Genomic DNA, 22,684 nt, shown 5'->3' with positions numbered 1-22,684 from the left:
TCATTTTATAGTTGAAGAATGTGAGGCCCATGGAAATTTCTAAAGTAAATGACAAAATATAAAAGTCATTCTCTGATGAATGCAATACTTTAAAAATGACATTTTAGCAACATATTTCACCATTTCTACAGAGTATTTTTTAAAACAATTATTATTAAGTAACAACTACAACTGACTTGAGTTTTGTATTCTACCTATACTTTTGCTCATCCTTTTTTTAAGGACAGATATGTTAGAGTTATCTGTCTTAATATGTTTTTGGTACTTCTTCCTATTTCCTAACTACTTCCAATTATTGGTATAGGTACTTCTGCCCCGATTCAAGATAGGTACTTCTAACAGTAACAGAGATCATTTCACTCTGCTTCCCCATGCTATGTGATTCTTATCCATGTTCTACTAGACGATCGTCATAAGAGGTCCACTAATATCTTGAGGCCTCCCTCACATTTTTAGGACCTAACTCATTCTCTTGATGTTTCATATAATATGGACAATGCAGATGACCTATCCTCTTGTTTTCCTTTGTATTAATATGTAATTAGCCCATTATTTTTTTTTTACCATCATACATTCTTCTGATGACATTTTATGGCCCCCTCTTTGTATTACAGCCTACTCACATCCATATTAGACTTCTTCATTTCTCTTAGAGTGATCTTCAACTTCAGTTTTTTATACTGTAGTATTCTATGACTTACAGATATACAGCATCAATAGAAAAACATCAGTAGTACAAAGGTATACCTTTGTGCAATTTCCTAAGGAAAATCTAACCCACTTATTCTTTGTTTCTGGGCCCATATGCTGATAAAAATAACTCAATGGGATGAACAATAGGCTTTCCTCATCCACTTGTTTTTTATCCTTTGTAGAAAAGTTAGGTCAAACTCTTTTGTTACCTGGGACTTGATCCAATAGTCACAGTATCATCTGTGAGCAGGAACATTTGGAGGACTTTGGCCTTCCAGTTTCATCCTTTAAATGTCCTTGAAGTAACTCTGTTGTGTCTCTTGTAAGTCTTTCTTATTTTGTTTTATTTATTTCAACATTCATTTATAAAAAAATTTGAGTTCCAAATTCTGTTCCTCCTTTCTCTTTCCTACTCATCGAGAAGGCAAAGCAATATTATGTCAGTTATATGTGTGAAGTCATGTAAAACCTATATCCATCTTAGCCATGTTGCCCTTCCCTTACCCCCCCCCCCAAAATACACCAAGTAAAATAAAGTGAAAAAAGTATGCTTCAGTCTGCATTCAGAGTTCACCAGTTCTCTCTCTGCAGATTATTTTTCATCAAAGTTCTTTGAAATTATCTTGAATCGGGGCAGCTAGGTGGCGCAGTAGATAGAGCACCGACTCTGGATTCAGGAGGACCTGAGTTCAAATCCGGCCTCAGACATATATAACACTTAATAGCTCTGTGACTCTGGGCAAGTCACTTAACCCCATTGCGTAGCCAAAAAAAAAAGAAATTGTCTTGGATCATTGTCTTGTTCAATAGCTAAGTTTTTCACAGTTGATCATCATTACAGTATTGCTGTTACTGGGTACAATGTTCTCCTGATTCTGCTCACTTCACTCTGCATCAGTTCATCTAAGTCTTCCCAGGTTTTTCCGAAGCCATCCTGCTTATCATTTCTTATAGCACAATAGTTTTCCATCACAATCATATACTGCGGCTTGTTTCAGCTATTCCCCAATTTATGGGCATTCCCTCAATTTCCACTTCTTTGCAAGTACACACACACACACATATACACACACACACACATTTTTTTTCTTTTTTTTTTCAGCAGTTGGGGTTAAGTGACTTGCCCAGGGTCACACAGCTAGTAAGTGTCAAGTGTTTGGTCTGAGGCTGGGTTTGAACTCAGGTCATCCTGACGTCAGGACTGGTGCTCTATCTACTGCGCCACCTAGCTGCCCCTCTTTGCAAATATAAAAAGAGCTACAATAAATACTTTTGTACTTATAGCTCCTTTTCCTTTTTCTTTAATGTCTTTGGGATACAGACCTAGTAATGCAGGGTCAAAGGGTATGCACAGTTTTATAGCCCTTTAGCCATAGTCCCAAATAGTTCTCCAAGAACTATTGGACCAGTTCACAACTCCACCAAGAGTGTATTAGTGTCCTCACTTTTCCACGTCCCCACCAGCATTTGTCATTTTCCTTTTCTGTCATGTTATCTAGTATGATAGTTATGAGATAGCACAATCAATTCTTTAAACAATAAAACTAAAGCCTCTTCCAGCTCTAGATTTATGATCCTGTGAAGCAGCCAATTCCTCCATTTTCCTTTCCATAGAACATCTTTGAGCATATTTACAATTAGGGGCAACTTCCTTTTGTCTTCTCTTTTCATAGATTGTAAGAATGTCAAGAAAATGATTGAGTTCCTCCAGAAATGTGTCCATTGGTCTTTGGGAAAGGAACTCATATTTAGAAAACCAATGACTATGTTAATGTTTTTAGATGATAAGAAAACTGTGATCCTTAAATGTTCTCTATCTGCTTTCCTGCTGACAATTCTGCCCTTCTCCCTGGAGGCACATAAAGCGGTGCTTCGTTTTGTTTTTCCTTTGTTTTATGGATTATTATGACCAAAGAAGTCATTATTAAACCTCTGACCTACTAATGAAGAGCCACTCTGAGCTTGGGAAGGCTGGTCCTCAGAAAGTAGACATATTGTGATGATAGGATAGTACTCAAACTCTTCCAAGCTGATAGGAAACTACCAGAGTCTCCACTTTGCTGGCATAGTCTTCAGGAATTCACGAGTTACCCCTGTGCCATAAATGACATGTTAGAAAAGGAGTTAGTGGAGAAGTATGATGGAATATGTAAAATTTTTTTAATTGAAAGGGACCTTAGAAAGTAATAGCTATGAACATAAAATTAAGGTTCTAGATGTTTTCTTGAACCACTTCCTGGCCTTATTCTGAATATAACACATGACCTGGCTGAAAATGCATTTGCTAGCCTATTTTGATAAATGTGCAGACAGCTTAATGATTTGCTCATTTAACTGACTCATTAGGGTTCCAAGTACATCTGATATAGATTTAGTATAAAATTCTGCCTTAGAAACAAGAATAAACAAGCAGCTTTGCCAGGTTAAATGCTCTGGTTTCCTAACAGCCCTAATGAAAACTATAGTCATTGGTGAAAGCCCAGACAGCTGTCTTATGAATATGGTCAGTATAGCATAAGGAGGTCTTGATATAAAACTATGGTATAGTTACAACAAACCAAGTATCCATATAGACTTGTCCCAAACACTGTCATTATTTGGTCCTTCAAAAACATTATTTTAAGCAAACCTACTTTGGAGGGATCAGTTATTTTGAAAGGGATAATAGTATAAGTGGACAACATGTTTATATCAGGTTTTTGCAATCTTATAGTGGAGTTTGGTCATAATATAGTGACAATACAAATTAAAAATGATGTTAGTTGGGACAGTCGTATATAAATCACTCTGAACTAGAAAAAAATTGTGCCAAATAAAAGCATGATTTTCCTACAAACATATTATGTTCTGATTCTTCATAAAGCATTCTACCTTGGAATGTTTTCTGGTGAAAAACAGCTAGTTAAAAGGTGCTGAGATTACCAGAATTAGTCTTGATTATGGAATGAAATCATTATAGAACTAAACTTTAAAAGAATTTTTAAAATTTACAATATTAAATGATTCTGTCTGGCTCATTGTTTATTAAAGATAATAGTTTAATGAGATTAAAAAACATATTTCCAAGCAGCTGAAACCATAGGTGGTTTAGTACTGTAAGGATTATTCTGTAAGATAAAATATTTAAACCTCAGTATATGTTTTACATTGGATAGGAGTCATCTTATGGTAGGATCTTGTCTGGATCAGTTTCTGCTGCTTTGTAGGGGAAAAAAAGTTTTTCAGATATCACTGGATTCCTTTAAATGTTGTCAGTATAATAAAGGGTGGGGGTCGGAAATGAAAATTAAATTGCTTACTTCTACTAAGATTAATTATCAGAAGGGAACATAATTTCTGTTTCAAAATTATTCTGTTTATGAAAAGGGAATGTGGGGACTTTAGGTGCTTTGGAAGTAATAGCCCAAAGAATAAGTCATATATTGTGCTATCTTTGCAAGTCTCTTAAATTTTATTATATTTTTCCATTTCCCAGACTTCCTCCTTAGATGTTAGTATGATGATCTCCAAGCTGCTTTTGACAATACAATTATGTCCTAAAATGGAATTTCACTTAAGTGAGAAATTTGGTGAAGACCTAAATGATGACATGTGGGAATATGTATTTGCCCTTGATCTACTCTGCTGTCATCAGAAATGGGTTTGGACACATGATAATATCATAAGGTATGGTATTGCTTTGCTAAATAATAGAAGTAAAAGTTATAAAATCATTCATCTCTCTCAGTTGGAAGTTACTTCATAGGCAAAAATAATTTTAGGGTGGTAATGCCACTTACTGTGTATTGTGTTAGCCCAGTGCCTGACACATTAGTGGGCACTAAGTGCTTGTTGACTTGTTGACTATTCTGTATGAGAAATAAACTCTTCTCCAGGGAATATAATACAGGTGGACTTTGCTTATTGTGCATTTAGCATATAGAAATTCAAACTTTACAAAACCAATAAGCCAGGAAAGCACTTCTTTACAGTAAAAGTTCACTCTATTGTGCTTTGAAATAGTGAGGATTTTAAATCCGTTTCAAATTATTTGGATTGCAAAAATTCAGTTTTTACCTACTTGAAAATAATTTTATTGCATAGTTCAGAGTGCACTTGTGTTTTTAGACAACTGTGCGACAACTTTTGATATAACCTAAGAATGGTAAGTGAAGAGCATTTGTTAGCATTGAGAGGGGAGTACAGGGACCAAACTAAATTTAACTTAGTCTGCTAAGTTCTTCCTCAAAAGAGAGTGCTTTTACCAACTGTTGTAGCTAATGATATTTTAGAGTAAACAATTCTTAACTTGTTATTATATATTTAAGATAGATTCTTGATTTGGTAAAATTTTGGAGGGTTCATACTTTTATTATCTCTTGATTTCATAGTAAAGAACTGTGGCCTGTCATGGATAAGTGGATAAAGCACAGAAAAGGACATTTGAACATCGCATACACTCCGGATATTATTGTAGCATTGATACTCCGACTAATTGGTGAGTTTTTGCTTATGTTAGCATTTGTTGTCTTTCATGTGATTTTTTTTTTTTAAGCCCAAAGTCTAATTAATGGAAGTTGTTTCTAAACCTAAGCTACTTTTGGGTTTACCTGTTGCATTGACTTTTGTTTTTAAGATGTTTAAGCTGTCAGGGAATTAGCATGTTTACTTTTCTAAAACATATTTCATTGTCCTTTCTTGGCTTTCTTATCTATACATGAAGGGAGGATAATTCCTGTAGTTTCTTAAGAAGAAAACTTACAGGAAAGTGGGCAGAGAGGCAAAGGGAGGAATTAAAAAAGGGAGAAAAAGACAGAAACCTTGTTTCAGTGGTGGGAGGAGACACTCCTAATGAATTAAGAATTAAGAGAGAGAGCTGTAAAAAACAAAAGCTGGGTACTTTACAATGGGGATTATGTGTAGGGCTCAGGTGCTGAGTGAAACCACTTACTCGTCCTGCCTCAGGAAAAGGTAAGTCAGAGCTGCTGGAAACAGCTGACACACAGAAGAGTGGGAAGGCATGGGCTCAGGGAAAAGATTTTGAGGCCAATAGGAAAATATGGTAAAGGGGCAGGTATATGTCAATAATGAACTTCACAATCAGGGAAATAGGAAGAATCTTACCAGGAGGGAATATCCTCTTTATCTCCTGCAGGAATTAGTATTTTTCTAAGTGAAACACAACAGAAAAAAAAGGAAGAGGTGGGAGGAAGAGGGCAAGCTCTACAAGGCAATAATAAACTGTTTAAGAAAGCCCAAATTGATACTTCAAAAATTTTTAATTCTGTGAGGAATGCAGAGAATAAAGAAGGACTAAGTCTAAGTGCCAGGAACCAAAGAATAAAAAAAAAAGACAAAAAGGTAAGATAAATGATGATAGTAAAGGAAAGAAATCCTTAATAGAAAATGAATGACTTTTGTATAATAATGATGATCAGCTGCTGTCTCCCTTTATTGAAGATAAAATAAAAGGGAAATCAATGCATATGTACTACCAGTGTATTGCCACACACACACACACACACACACACACACACACACACACACTCTCTCTCTCTCTCTCACTAAATATGGTCTTATCATTGTTCTACTTGGTGGAAGATAACAAAAAGAAGTAGTCCCTTTGCTTAGGGAGCTTACATGCAATCAGATGAAACAACACATCCGTATATTAAATAAATATATGGTAATTTTTTGGGGAAAGGCACTGAACCTAGAGGGATAAGGATAGGCTTCATGTAGGAGCTGGTCCTTGACCTGAATTTTGAAGAAAAACTGGGGATTCTCAGTCACTAGGCATAAGTACCTATTATGTGCCAAACATTTGGGGATAGCAAGAGTGAAGCAATCTCTGCTCTTAAGGAACTTAGATTCTGATGGGGAAAAAGATAACAGGTGTGTGTGAAATAGATATGCAGAGTAAATAAAAAAGAAATATAAATATAAAATAGTTAAATACGAGGGAGGGCAATAGCAGATTTAGGGGGATGGGGAAGAATCAGGAAAACCTTCATCTAGAAGGTAGTGTGTTAGCTGTGTCTTCAAAACAGAGGAATTCTATGAAGCAGAGGTAGAAGAAGTGCATTCCAGGTATGGAACATAGCCATGCAAAGGCATGGAAATGAGAGATAGCATGTCATGTGTGACTAAATTTTATAAGGTTGGTTTGGCTGGATTGTGTAAAGGGAAGTAGTGTAAGGCTAGAAAGATTGGTTAGAAGTAGGTGTGAAGGACTTTTAACATTCCAAACAGAGGAGTTTGTATGTGAGTCTAGAGGCAACAGTGAGGCCCTTGTGCAAATTCATTGCACAAGGGAATGGCATGTGCTTTAGAAAAAATTATTTTGGCAGCTGTGTGGTGGATGGACTGGGGAGAGACTTTGAGAAAAGGAGACCAATTGGGCCTTGAATTACACTGATGGCCTTGAGGGTGTAGAAATGTGAGATGTGGAGGTCAAAATCATTTTGAGTTGGCAGCTGAGGTATTTTGAGGAGTCAGGTAAAGCAAAGGCTGCTATATACCTGACTAAATGAAAGAAAGTGGTATCCCCAACAGAAATATAGATGATCAAAAGGGTGGGTTTAGGAGAAAAGATAATGAGTTCTGTTTTAAACTGGTTCAGTTTGGAATAGCTACAGGATCTCGAGGTGGAAATGTGAAACATGCATTTGGACATGTGTGCCTGTCACTTTATGAAGAGAGTAGGGCTGGGTGTATAGATATGTTGATAGATACATTGATAGAAACACACACACACACACACACAAACACTCACTCACTCACTCTCTCACTCACTCACTCACCCACCCACCCACCCTTCCCGGCATTTTGAAGAAGGGGTATATGGTGATCCAGCAAAGGAGACAGAGCAAAACCAGGCAGACAGACAGGTAGAAGGATAACTCAGAGAGCCATGTCTTCAAAACTCAATAATAAAGTGAGTAGAAAAAGGGAGTGGTCAGCATTGTCAAATTCTGCAGGGAAGTCAAGAAAACAGAAAAAAAAAGTCATCAGATTTAGTAAATATGCCAAATATACCATTGGTCACTTTGGTAAGAGCAGTTTCATTTGAATAATGAAGTTTTAAACCAGATTGTAAAGTTAAGAAATGATAGGAGAGGGGTCGGCTAGATGGCGTAGTAGATAGAGTGCCAGCCCTGAGTTCAAATGTGGCCTGAGACACTTGACACTTACTAGCTGTGTGACCCTGGGCAAGTCACTTAATCCCGATTGCATCACTTAAAAAAAAATGAGAGAAACTGATGAGTTTTGCTTTTTGACTTATCTAATTACTAAGCCAAGTAAATTATTAGTTTAAAACAAGCTTGGGAACTCAAAAGAAGTGGGAAGTGAATAAGTTAATAATTCTCCTAAGAAAAGAGCACTGTCTAAATTATACTTCATAGCGTCTAGGCTGATATTGACCAGAGAACTTGGTTAGCAAATGATGAAATTGTTAAGTATTGTGGAGTCAAACAATAGTAGCATTAGAAAATACAAATTAATTTTATTTAGTACAGAGGGCATGGAATTTGGAGTCAAGACTTGAGTTCTATCTCTGCCATCTCTTAAATTAGTTCACTTCTGTTTTCCTGTTTCTTCATGTATGTAAAACAAAGATTGAATGGTATAATCACTAAGATCCCTTTCTGTTTCATTTCACACACATCCCCCCCCCCCCGCCAATCTTATCACTGATGATCTTTGCAAACTGCAACCTTGGATTATTTCCACCATCTATATCCTGCACTCCTGAATAGTGTGCTGCTGAATAGAGTTGAAGAAAATTGTGAAATTTGTGTTCCCTCTTCTCCCTTCTATTTATTCTTACATCTCTCAAACATCTTTCCCCACTATCTCCTCCCCTGTCTTGCATGAAGAGATGGCCCTCATTTTTGTTCTATATGCACCCTTGATTTCATTCTCTCAATTGCCGAATCTCATGGCTTTTTCTTAGTCATCCTTCTTGACCACTCTGTATCCCAATACTGTCAATCACCCTTGCAGAGGAAGACATTTAGATTTTTGTGATATTGATCTCTACTGATTACCACTTGTTTGGTCCATTCCTACTAGTTATCTATCATCCTGTATCTCCTTTTTGTGGCTAAACTCCTTGAGATGTCCATCTTCATTTCCTCTTAACTCTTTACAGTCCAGCTTCCTAGCTGATCATTCAACTACTACAATAGCTTTCTCCAAGATTACCATTGATTTCTTAATTGCTAAGCCTTTTCTTAATCCTCATCGTTCTTAAATTCTTTTTAGTGTTTGACATTATTGATCACTTTCTCAACCTTGATACTCTCATCTCTGTAGATTTTCTCAACCCTGCTCTTTCTTCTGGTTGTCCTCCTACCCATCCTACCACTTCTTAGTCTCCTTTGCTTTATCTTCATCCTGGTTGAACTACCTGGATATTCCCCAGGGCTCTGTATGTGATCTTCTTCTCTGTTATCTCTTTGTTATCTCACTTTGTGATCTCATCACCTTCCATAAGAATAACTATCATCTCTATGTAGATGAATCCCAGATCTATATATCTGTACATTTTGAATGGATATCCTGTAGACATCTCAAACTTAACCATGTTCTAAATGAACTCATTATCTTTTCCTTGAAATTCTTCTCTGTTCCCAATTTTACCATTACTGTCCAGGACATCACTATCCTCCCAGTCACTCAGGCTCACAGCCTCACAGTCATCCAGGATTCTTTACTCTCAGCCACACCACGTACATATTCAGTCTGTCGTCATATCGTGTTATTTTTTTCCTTCACAACATCTCTTGTACATATAACCTTCTCTCCGTTCATACAACTGCCATCCTAGTATAGGCCCTTGTCATCTCATGCCTTGACTATTGCAGTGCAGTAACTTTCTAATTGCTCACCTACCTCAGTTATCTCCCCATTGCAGTCCATCTGCTATTCAGCAACCAAACTGATCTTCTTAAAGCACATATCTGACCATGTTATCTTACTCCCTTATTAAACTCCAGTGACTCCCAGTTACCTCCAAGATCTAATGTGAAATCCTCTGTTTTGGTATTTAAAGACCTTCACAACCTGGTCCCTTTCTCTCTCCACACACTCTGTGATCCATATAATCTGGAGTATATTTCTTGTCTCCTGTATTTGCACTGCCTATACCCCATGTCTGGAATGCTCATCTTTTCACTGCCTTCTACTTTCCTTGCCTTCTTTTTAGAGTCAGCTCAAATTCTGCCCTTTGTAGGAGGCCTTTGACAGGCTTCTCCCCTGCTCCTCTCCCCCACTTGCTAGTCCCTTCCTTCTAAGATTACTTTCCAATTATTTTCATTCTCCCCCTTTCTTGCTCACACTCTCATTGTTTCCTTGTTGAGAATATGAGTCCCTTTAAGGCAGAAGCACTGCCTTCCTTTTTATCTCCAGTGCTTAGCATGGTGCCTGGCACATAGTAAGCACTTGATAAATTCTTATTGACTGATTGACTGGAAAATCTTCTGATCATAAAATAAAAGGTTATCTGAATTAGTAATTTCATTAGTGGAATCTTGATTGAGAGTTTTTTTTAACTAACATTACTGAAAAATAATTCAGAATTTTTCCATAAAAAGTCAGTGTAACAGTAAAATGCACTTTAGTTGCTAACACACGACTATGTAGACTTTTTTTAATGAACATTGTCAGTTTTAATATCAGTTAAAGACTAATATGTGAAATGCTTTAACTAACACTTGAATCATAGAGTTATAGAGCTACTACGTAGGATGATGGAGATCTAATCTACCTCCCCCCTCATTTTATAGATTTTATAAGGTTAAATAACTTTTCCAAGGTCTCTATTTAGTAGCAGAACAGCAAAAGAACCCAAGTCTCCTAATTTATGTTAACATTAGACACAGAATATAATGAAAAATGAATGACATTTTCAATAAAGAACATTTTCCTTCAGCAGGTATTTATTAAATGTTTCCTTGTGTGCCTAATCCTATATTGGGGGCCATGGGGATAGAAAAGAAATATAAACAAACCATGACCCCTGCTTATAAGGAGCAGACCTCAACAGTATCCAATGGGCCATGAGTCACTGGGGACAAAGAGAAAATGGAGAGAACATCCCTGCACACAGTAAAAATTGCTTTAGGAGGCACAGTCTAACAAATACATCTTTCATCCATATGCTTTGAATTCTTATTTCACACTGCTTTGCCAAAAAGAATGAAATCCTACTGGGGTAGAGGAAAATGGCTTTAACAAACCAGTGTGGAAAAAGCCTATCTTTTGTTCAACTTGATGTTATGAAGTTAAATCAAACTGCAGACCAGCAACAATGAAATTTGTTCAACCATCATTGTTAACTTATATATTCATAAATGTTCATTGAATTGAATCAAATTTGTGATCACAAACTGGTTATCTCTTCTCTGTTTGGTTATCATCTCATCAAATCCTCTTCGTGCTCTGGTGCCCACTAGCCCTTCCTTTTTATTGTTTCCAAAGTTGTAATCTACCTATCACTTTTACTATTCCATTTTCCCTGAAATTTTCATTTTACCTTACTTAAAATCCCACTAAGCTAATCTTTGAAGAGTTGTATCTTTGGTCTACATTTTTACACTAACTTACTTCCTTTCCTGATGTCTCACTCTTTCACTTTGTTTAGCACAGGCATATTTCTATTCTCCATCCAGTCATCTCATCCTGTTTCTGAGCCTTATGTCAGGTCACATTACATTCTCAGAGACATCTCATTTCACAATTATTCATTTCTTTTGCTTCCTTCATTCAAACAGCTTGTGAAAGCCTGCCTCTTCCAGCAAGCATTCCCAATTGGAAAAGAGGTAACCATTTTCCTCTGGTCTTACACTATCTTAGAAAACTTGCAAACTCATAATCACGCCTTCATTTATTCTGTTTTATACTTAATCTCTTTGCTCTTATATTCTTAATGTATTTATCAGAGTAGAAAAGAGGACAGATCATTTTATTTTTCTTACATAGGACTATTAAGTCATGATCAGTGACCAAAATTGATTTTTTGAATTCTGGAATAGACTACATATCTATTTCAACTTCATGTATCCACATTAATCTCAACACGTATTGAGTATTATTTGGACAATTATTTGATACTTTTTGCTATGTACCATGATGTATATCAATAAGGATAACTTGATAATTTAATTTCACTTAATAATAGCATTAAGTGTCAAAAAGAAGAGTATATATTCTATGGAAGAGGTAATAGGGAGCCACTAGAGTTCTTCAATAGAGATGGAAGAGTGACATGATCAAACCTATGATTATGTAAATTACTTGGGTGGCTACTTCATGGTAGTTGGATTAGAGATAGATGACATTCCAGGAGACCAATTGAGGATACTTATTAGAATAGACTAGATAATAAATGATAACTGGGATGGTGGCAGTATGATTGGAGAGGAGGGAGATATGTGAAAAAAATTGTAGAAATGACAACATTTGGTAACTGGTTCAGTATGAGAGTAAAGAGTTGAGGATGTATGACTGGAAGGATCAGTACTCAACAAAAATAGAGATGTTCAGCAGAGAGGATTCGGAAGAAAATCTTAAAATTTCTGTTTCAGACATGTTGAATTTTAGATCCTTACAGGACAATTAGTTCAAAATGTTCATTCGGCTGTTGATGAGAGTAGAGCTTAAAAGAAAATTTGAGAAGGCAGTAATCACTTTCATATAAGGTGGGGGTAGGGAGATGATCAGGAAAGATTTCATGATGGGATTGTTATCTTAACCGTGACTTAAATGAAAAGAAGTATTTCAATAGCCAAAAATGAGGAAAAAAATACTTTCCAGTGTTACAAGAAAAGCCTGTTATAATTCAAGAGGAAATATAAAGATACCTGGTATTCAGGGAGTGACAATCTTTTTGGAGAGATGAGAGTGACACAAACAAAACAAAGAACAACACAAGGCTTTATATATCCTACAAATTGTGTTATTGACTTTAAGTACAGTAAGAACTCAAGGATTTTTTTTTTTATTTAAAGTCTGATATATTTCTCTGGGTCCTTAATTGAGAGAACTGAAGAGCCCCAAATAGAGAAACTTGCCAAGGTTGAATAAGCACATCTACCTCTGCCCTTATGTTGGGACCCCTTTGAGTCAACCTAACAGCAAAACAGTGTGAGTAAAATAAAGATACAAATTGTCAAAAGAGATCCATGACAGTATTATTTTATATTTTAACCTTTCATTGAATCAGTTTGCTATATAATACACAATCGACAAAGCAGTAAGTGCTGAAATGCTAAAATACATGCATCTTAATAAATTTGCATTTTGGTTTATTTTTATAATACTAAATTGAATAAGAGACAGGCATTTCCATTTTGGCCTATCTGAAACACATTTTCCTTCAACCTAAGGAATATAACTAAATCTCTTTTAGCAAAGTAATTGGATAACACAGGAAGGCAGAGCCAAAAGTGAAAGCAGGGACTCCCCTGAGCTCTCCCCCAAGCCCTTCAAATACCTCTAAAAAGTGACTCTGAACAAATTTTAGAGTGGCAGAACCCAAAAAGAGACAGAGAGAGGCAGATTACCAGCATAGGACAACCTGGAAGGTCAACAGGAAAGGTCTGTTGCACCAGCCAGAGAGAGGAGCTTCCAGTGCTCAGGGTGTAGCACAGATCTGGCCTCAGCAAAATCTGAGCAGGCCTCAGGGGACTGGATCGCCAGCAGCAGTGACAGTTTCTAGTCTTCTCAGCCCACAGATGCCAGAGATAAATTCGAAGGTCAGCTGGAGGGGTCTGTCTGAACTGGGTGAGAGAGAAGCGCAGTTTAGTGCAGGGCTGTAGGGCATGCCAATACAGGCCTGGCACCAGCAAACCAGGAGCAGGGCTTGGGAGTGACTGAATCAGCAGCAGTAGCTCTCACCTTCCCTTACTGACTTTGGAAAACCCAGAGAATATTGCCCCAAGAAAAATCCTGAAAGAGTAGAGTAAGCAGAAAGACGAGATACAGCAGTCTTTTAACTCATGAGGCCAAGAGAATTAACAGGAAAGGTCCCTTTTGCTGTGGCTGAAGAGGACCAGTATAGGAAGGGAGGCATCCCAGCAAGGCAGTGGCAAGCCCTACCTCAGCAAACCAGTAACCAGGCCTCTAGCCCCCAGCACAAGAAGCCTGGGACAGTGCCCACTGTGCCCCAGAAGCAGAGATCAACTTTAAAAGCCAGAAAAAAAGCAAACAACATGAGCAAAAAGCAGCATAGAAAAACAGTGACCATAAAGAAGTATCTTGGTGACAGGGAAGATCAAAACACAAATTCAAGAGAAGACAACATTGTCAATATACCCACATCTGAAACATCAGAGGGGAATATGAACTGGTCTCATGCCAAAAAAGCCTTCTTGGAAGAGATCAAGAAGGATTTTAAAAGTCAAATAAGAGAGAGAGAAGAAAAATCGAACAATTCCTTTAAAATTACAGTTGATAAAATGAAAAAAAAGTACACTGAAGAAAACAACTCCCTAAAAAGTAAAATGGGCCAAATGGAAAAGGAGATATAAAAGCTCACTGAAGAAAACAATTTATTAAAAATTAGAATTCAACAATTGGAAGCTAAGGACTCTATGAGACATCAAGAATCAGTCAAACAAAACCAAAAAAAATGAAAAAATAGAAGAAAAGGTAAAATACCTCTTTGGAAAAACAACTGACCTGGAAAATAGATCCAGGAGATAACTTAAGAATTAGTGGTCTATCTAAAAGCCATGATGAAAAAGAGCCTGGAAAGCATCTTTAAGGAGATCATCAAGGAAAACTGCCCTGAGGCCCTAGAACCAGAGGGTAAAATAGTCATTGAAAGAATTGAAAGAGTCTACCAATCACCTCCTGAAAGAGAGGTGAGTGAAAATGCCAAGGAATATTGTAGTTAAATTCCAGAATTATCAGGTCAAGGAGAAAATCCTTTAAGCAGCCAGAAAGAAACAATTCAAATATCGTGAAACCATAGTCAGGATTATGTAGGATCCTTTGCAGCTTCTACATTAAAAGATTAGAGGGCCTGGAATATAATATTCTATAAGGCAAAGGAGCTTGAATTACAACCAAAGTTCAACTACCCAACAAAATTGAGCACAGTCTTTCAGGGGAGGAGATAGACATTCAGTGATATAGGGGACTTCCAGACTTTGCTGATGAAAAGACCAGAGCTCAGTGGAAAATTTAATCTTCAAATACAAGACTCAAGAGAGGCATATAAAGGTAAACAGGAAAGGGGGAAAACAAAACAAAACAAAACGTTATTCAATAAGGGTAAACTGTTTACAGCCCTACATGGGAAGATGATACTTATAACTCTTGAGAACTGTGTCTTGATTACGACTTTTAAAAGGGATATACATAAATAGAGTGGGATGGGTTTAAGCTGATTTTGATGTGATGATAAAAAAACCTAATGAAGTGGTGAAAAGGAACTGTAATGGGAGAAGAGGAAAGGAGGAGGCAGAAAAGGGTAAATTCCATCACATGAAAAGGCACAAAGACATATTACAGTAGAGGGAAAGAAGGGAAGGAGATCAACATTGTTTGAACTTTACTCTCATCGGATTTGGCTCAAGGAGAGAATACTATACTTAGGTATAGAAATCTAACTTGCCATATAGGCAGTAGGAGGGGAAAGGGGAAAGAAAAGGGAGGGGCTGATAGAAAGGGGAGGGCAGATTGAGGGAGGCAGTAATCAAAAGCAGAGTAATTAATTGCATATAAAGGTAAGCTGTCCCTACCATGTGAGGAAAGGATGTGTTAAATGCGTCCTAAAGCATTTTTATTTCAGGAGACATTAGGTGCCTGTTGTGTTCAAGGAATTGTTTTAAATTATGAGGTTAAAAAGACAGGTATCGCATATACCCTGCTTTTTAAAAGGCTCATATTCTAATAGGAGGAAATGACATGTGTACATGTAACTACAATGAAAGGCAAGTACTATCTTTTCAAAGAGAAAGCATTTCCATTTGGGGTTAGGGGATGGTACTCGTGGGATTGTGAAGGAAGGCTTCATGGTAAAAGTGACACTCAAATTGGATATTTAAGGAAAATGTATTTCAAAACAAGAGAAAGGGAACTCATTACTGATAATAAATATAAGTTAAAATATGATAGCTGTTAGAAAGCTTACTAGGAGGAGAGTGACGCCATCAAGAGAAATAAGAAAAATGAGAGGGACAGATTTTTGGAAGATAAAATAAGTTCAGATTGGGGCATGTTTTTGAGGTCGAGGTAGGCCATCAGACAATTACAAATCATAGAATTGGCAATAATAAGACTAAAGTGGTGGAGAGAAGTGGTAGGTGGAGTTTTAGGAGTTACATACATTGGGGTCATAATTGAAATTCTGGGAGTGAATGAGATCACCATAGTAAAGAGACAGTCAAATGAGGAGAGACAAAGATAGAACTTTGGAGTGTACCCTCATTTAAGGAATAACTGTGGGAGGTGCTAGTAAAGGAAACAGAGGAAGGAAGCAGTCTGAGGAATGATATCTTGAAGAAATGTGGTTCACATTGTCAGATGCCTGAGATTGGTAAAGGAGAAAGACAGAAAAGAGGACAGAAAAGGACTTAGCCTTAAGGTGGTCATGAATGATTTGAAGAGAACTGTTTGAATGGAGTTGAAAGGACATTACATAGGCGCATTATTTTCAACTGTCTATTATGTGATCTTTTTTTTTCCTCTTATAGAAAGTTGAATTATATACTATAAATGCAACTGTGGATGTGGTCATTTTGGTTTGTTTGCTGTTATGTGATGATGCTTCAAGGGAAGACTTGGAAGAATGGTGGAAAAGGAGATGAAGAGCTTAGTTTTGAATTCTTATTGAAAGTAGCTTATATTTAACCAAAGATATCTTTTATGTGTCGATTTTTTTTCTTACAGGTCGTTTAGGCCAACTAGGTTTGAAGGAAGGATTTTCTTCTGCTGTGAAAAATATCAGTTCTGTGATTTGTATGTTCATACAACATTCAAATGAAGAAGGTAAAAATAGTTTTATAAAAATCATTAAAATCATTTTTTTATTATACTTCTTAACCTTAAGTCTTATCTCTGTTGATAAGCATAGATTTTACAGAAGAGAAATTAAGTTACAAGAACAGCAAGAACACCATGTAGGTTTTTAGTGATACATTTTAGTTTTCTCAGAAGCTATAGTGTTAGACTTAATTCCTCCTATTCTCTTAGCATTGATATATTTTATCACTAGAGAAAAGAGAACTCAAATCTTGATCTAGCAAAGGTGTCTCTACACATCACGGAGCCTTTATAAATAGAACTTTTCTCTGTGTTGATATCCTTCATTGTAATTTGTATCATATTTGATTTTGTATTTGTATATATTTGTTTTTCTTTTTTTTTATTTTAATTTTTACGCAATTGGGGTTAAGTGACTTGCCCAGGGTCACACAGCTAGTAAGTGTCAAATGTTTGGTCTGAGGGTAGATTTGAACTCAGGTCCTCATGACTCCAATAGAGCAGCCTGGCGCTCTATCCACTGTGCCACCTAGCTGCCCCCTAAATATTTGTTTTTCATGGGAAGAGCTCAAAGTTCAGAGTAATCCTTTTGCCTACTCTGTGATCCCAGTACAAAATGATCTATTTTTAATGTGGAGAAATTGAGGCCTAAAGAGTATACGTAACTTCAAGTTCTCAAGCAAATTTGGAGCTCGGTGGAATATGGCCCTCAGATATCTTAAATGATGGCTCCCTCACCATGAAATCATGATTATTTCAGATGTGAGTCATGGTCAAATTGCTCCATTAAGACTTCAGATCTAGCCTGATGGTGTTTGCTGTATCTCTGCAGTTCCTTCTGGCTGATTCCTTTCAGGATATTGTGTATCTCTGTCTCTCTGTATAAAGCACTTAGCATAGTGCCAGGCATGTAATAGACACTTAACAAATACTTGTTTCCTTTCTCTGTGTAAGAATATAGTGACCTAAGTGAACTAAGACTGAAGAAGAACTGAGTGAGATCTAAGACCAAGTCTTCTTAGCAGTGCATAGATAAGCCATAAGATAGTGGGAGTTAGAGCTACAAAGACCCAGAGAGATCATCTAATTCCCTTCATTTGTAGTAAAGGACATGAAAGTGCCCAAGGTCACACAGCTACTTTGTGGGTGAGCTAGGATTTGAACCTAGACATTAGGTCTAGAACCTAGACCTAATGTCTTTAAATCTAGTATTCTCATCACTATACCTTACTGCCTCTTGGATTTGTCATGCCATCTAGGGCTACTGTAGCCCTCACTGCTTTCATTTATTATGATTATTTTTTCTCTTCATCTTTTTTTAAATTTTTCATTTTCCAAAGTATATTTCATGGTATCCAAATTATATGAATAGGCTATCATATGTAAATTTTTCAAAAATTCTTAATACATTTTTCCAGAGCTTAAGTAATAATGACTGCCTTAAACTCTTTCCAGATGTACCCTGGAGTATTCAGTTAGCAGCTGTATACGCTCTTTGTGACTTGAGTCCCAGCAATCCAGCAGAAGTGTCCAAGGTACTAGAAAATTGGACAAGAATGACCACAAAGAACATTCCCTCTGCTGTTATGAGCTGCTTAGCTGAAGTCAACTTGTTGTGTGCAGCAGACCTCAGCTAAACCACGGAGGAGAAAGACAGTGCATCTGTCCAAGTGCCTTTTTGTCTTTATCAGAAGAATTGGTTGATATAGTTGAGAAATGATCAAAGCAATACCAACAACAAAACCAGGCAAAAGACAGACCTTCCTTATTGTTGTAGGCAGAAAAGAAAAAGTAGGATTGACTTTATTAGAAGGCATGTCCTTCACAAAATTATCGTATTATTGACTATACATTTCACATAAGCCTGACATGTTCTAAATGATGATGGGTTGAAGTATTGTATTATGATCAGATAACAAAAACTTGAACTTTGCCCTTTTTGCTGCAGAAAGTATCTTTTTTAGTGTTGGCTTTTAAAAAATATATATGTGACATTTTAAATTTAATCTAACAAAATGAAAATGCTATTGGTTCTTGAACCGGAACAGTTTCTGGACTATGCACTCAAGACTAGAGAATTATATAGCTAAAAAAGACTTGGATAGCAGAGTCTTCCGTTACTGAGCCTAGGGATGGGCTACAAAACTGTATTTTTTGTTTTTAGTGGGCTTCTGGAGAGAATAAAAGACAAAGCTCTTGCCAGAAATTGATTTTAACTTATTTTCTCCTCATTTGTAAACTTCAGTAAAACTGTTCAGTTTCATCCTATTGTAGCAGGAAAGGGCATCTGAGAAGTAAAACTAAACTCTAAATGCAGTTTTATGTATCAATTACATGTATATAGAAGATTCAGAGATAACCAGCAGATCTCTGTGTATGTTTTGTATATACAGTATAATGCTATAATGTGTTTCACATTTGATGATGTTCCACTTTGGGAATTTTAGTGTTTGTATATAGAAAAGGGGTTTAATAACTCACCATGGTTCTGATTTGTCTTGTATTCATCATTTCTTAAAATGCCTGTACATGTACATGTTCTTCGTTGTTTTTTATAATAAAAACAAAATGAACCATGCAAACTGTCTGTATCAATAAAGAACAATACTTGTCATCATTTATTCCTATAAATATTGAAAATAGGTGGTAGACACAGAAACTTCTTTAGAAAATCACTTTTTGATCATATGGAACATTGGTTGCTTTTGAGACCTACTCATACTAATTCTACTAATACTAGTCCTAATACTAAACCTACTAATACTAATTAGTTTCTCTAATACTAGGTCTACTAATACAGTTCTTCTAATACTAATTTCTCAAATACTAATAGCTTACATTTTTATAGCACTTTAAGGTTTGTAAGGTTATATGTACATGTATATATATACATACACATATGTATATATATACATACACATATATGTATGTATATATATACACACGTATGTAGTCCCATCATTTCAATCCTGTCTTACTCTTCATGACCCCATTTGGGGTTTTCTTGGCAGAGATATTGGAGTGGTTTACCATTTCCCTCTCCAGCTCGTTTTACAGATGAGGAAACTGAGGTAAACATGGTTAAATGACTTGCCCAGGGTCACATAGCTTGTAAGTGTCTGAAGTCATTTTTGAACTCGGGTCTTCCTGACTCCAGGCCTGGTGTTTTATGCACTGTGCCACCTAGCTGCCCCTACAGACACACACAGGCAGCTAGGCGGCACAGTGGATGGATGTGTGTGTGTGTGTGTGTGAGTGTGTGTCTATACGTCTGTGTATGTATGTGTGTGTGTATATATATATATATATATACACACACACACACATAAAAGCACTTAGAGATCTGTGACCATCTCTATCCATCTATATCTATCTTTCTATCTACTTAAGCACTTAAAGAGATCTCTGACATTTTATTGGTGTGGGTACTTCATCAATGACGATTGTGGCCCCTTCATTCTTTACTAGGTGGTCTTCGAGTTACTTGACCACCCTCCCCCCCCATTCATCATTTGCTGTTGAGCCTCACTGACCTTTGCCATGTTTGTCCTGCAGTGACAGACTTTGTTGCCAGTGTTTGAAACCTTTCTAGCCTAAGGTAGAATCTTCCCAAGCTATATTACACTGACCTAGCCTTTCAGAGAAGTCACGATCATACTTTCACACCAGTTTGAGGCACCACAATGAGACTTCAATAATACATTTGCAGCCTGTTTTATTCTTTCCTAGTGTATTTCAGTAGTAGAACAGATGTAATACCAAGAAAAAATTTTTAAATAGTTTTGTGGTATTCTCTTGAATGCCTTCTTACTAGAAATCTACGTTATTGTTCGACATCTGTCAAACAATTGCAGGTTTTTCCTTCACAATGGCCATTTGCTCTTTTAAAAAACTTAGTCAAGTTTTTGAACTCAAGAATTGATATTCCACATTTAACATGTCTTTTTTTCTTAGTTTTTTAAATTCTAAAATTTAGTGAACACCAAAAGAGAACATTTCCATATACAAATAGAACAGGAAATAATCATGTGAAACTACAAATCTCTGTTACATAAAATTACCCTTTTAATACCAGTATATAATGTAATCATTACTTTAAAAAAATACAATATATTAGTGCCTTTGGTTTTTCTATCTCTTAAATTCACAGTATTTCTCCCCTCCCTCCTTCCAGAGAGAGAGCCATCTCATAGAAGAAAGAATATTTTTAAGAGGAAAGGAAAAAAAAAAACTAGCTAAAAGCAATAAATACATTTAAGTCTTGAAAATATTCAGTATTCTAAAAAAAAATGCAGTATTCTGCATTCATGGACCTCCCACCTTTACAAAGGAGTGGTTGGGGGGGGTATGTGGGGTATTTCCTTATGCCTCTTTTTTTGGGGCCATCTTTCTTTGTAATTTTTCAATGGTCACTCAGTTGTTTTGTAGTTCTTTGCATTTGTGTAGTCTTTTGTGTATATTGTTTTCTTTGCTGTTCACTGGGCATCATAGTGTAAGCTTTTCCATGTTTTCTGTAGTTATCCATCACTTCTTAGAGCACTAACATTCCATTATGTTCTTATTCCACAAACATTTAGCCATTTTCTGTCCAATATACCTTGAGATGACTTACCAGTAACCAATTAAATTCCTTTAAGTGATAATAGGACTGAAAGGAGATGGCATGTTCATCCAATTTGCAGCTGATATAACTGAGAAGCAAGACTAACAGCATGACAGGAGCCAAAAGGATCTTTATAGGCAATATAGCATTAGGCTGAATTTAATACGACGGAATTTAGCAATTCAGTAGGGATAAATGTAAAGTCTTCCACTTAGAAAAAATAGAGGCCCAAGGCATTGTTCTGAAAAATACCTGTGGACTGCAAGCTCAATGAGACAGCAATGTGATGTGGAAGACAGAAAACACATTCCTGGGTTGCATTCATGAGAGGCATAGCTTTAATGAATAAGAAGTTGATGATAGTACCACCATACTCTGTTCTTATTAGATCTCATCTGTGATTCAGGGTTCAGTTTTGAGCAATGTGGATTAAGATAAGTAAGAAGTGTAACAGTGTTCAAAAGCAGACAACCCAGATGGTGAAGGGCTTTGATGCCATGTCATATGAGGATTAGTTGAAGGAACTGCGTCTATTTGTTGCTTGGTTTAGTCCAATTCTTTGTGACCCCATTTGGGGGTTTTCTTGGCAAAGATACTGGAGTAGTTTGCCATTTCTTTCTCCAACTCATTTTACAGATGAGGAAATGGAAACAAAAAAGGTTAAGTGACTTGCCCAGGGTCACAGCTAGTAAGTGTCTGAGGTTGGATTTGAACTCAGGTTTTCTTGACTTCAGCACCCTCCCCCCCCACCCCATTCCACTGTAGTACCTAGTTGCTTGCAGGCATATTTAACTTAGAGTATAGAAGAAAAGAGAAGAAAATAGGAGGTGGGTATTATTCCCATTACGGATGAGAAAACTGAGGAAGACAGGTTAAGTGACTTGATCAGGGTCACATAGCCAGTAATTATATAAGGCTGGATGTGAACTTGGATCTTCCTAATTCCTGGTACTAGAGCTCATTTCATTAACTGATGAATCTACCACAAGTGAATCTTGAGACTTTGGGTGTTTCATTGCATCGTGGCATTTCGCCCCCCTCTCAAACCAATATTTCTGTTAAGAGCTCCATTATCCTCCCAGTCGCCCAGGCTTGCAACTTTAGAGTTGTTCTTATCTCTTCTTCCTCCCCCTGGCTTTCCTCCCCTACATCCAGTTATGTCCATTTGACCCACAATATGGAGGTCTTACATTCATCCCCTTTTCTCCGCTCCTATAGTCATTGCCCTAGTTCAGGCTCTCATAACTTTTTTGTCTGGATTATTGCATTAGCTTCCTAATTGATATCCCTGTTTGCAGCTTCTCTTTACAATCAATCCTCCACACAGCTGGTGAGCTGATAATCCGAAAGCATATTTCTTCTCATCTTTGTATCCCCAACACCTAGCACAGTGGTTTGGTGCTTAATAGGCAG

At 36.8% G+C, this 22,684-nt stretch overlaps 1 protein-coding gene across 2 annotated transcripts in view; it reads left to right on the top strand.

Moving 5' to 3' along the window:
* The window catches only part of ICE1 (interactor of little elongation complex ELL subunit 1), a 74,216-nt gene extending 54,989 nt beyond the window's left edge, over positions 1-19,227 (top strand). The window contains exons 17-21 of one of the 2 annotated variants that reach the window (XM_027868824.1): positions 4,169-4,359; positions 5,064-5,170; positions 11,451-11,498; positions 16,576-16,674; positions 18,124-19,227. In XM_027868824.1, the coding sequence (XP_027724625.1) occupies positions 4,169-4,359; positions 5,064-5,170; positions 11,451-11,498; positions 16,576-16,674; positions 18,124-18,305 (627 nt within the window). In that variant the 3' untranslated portion in view covers positions 18,306-19,227. The remainder of the gene's footprint in view (positions 1-4,168; positions 4,360-5,063; positions 5,171-11,450; positions 11,499-16,575; positions 16,675-18,123) is intronic. The other variant, XM_027868823.1, reaches the window with a different exon arrangement.
* The last annotated feature ends 3,457 nt before the right edge of the window (positions 19,228-22,684 follow it).

This window comes from Vombatus ursinus, unplaced genomic scaffold (assembly GCF_900497805.2).
Source record: "Vombatus ursinus unplaced genomic scaffold, bare-nosed wombat genome assembly UNPS02014791.1, whole genome shotgun sequence".
NCBI lineage: Eukaryota > Metazoa > Chordata > Mammalia > Diprotodontia > Vombatidae > Vombatus > Vombatus ursinus.
Note: the sequence above shows the minus strand (reverse complement) of the source record. Positions and strands in the feature narration are given on the sequence as shown.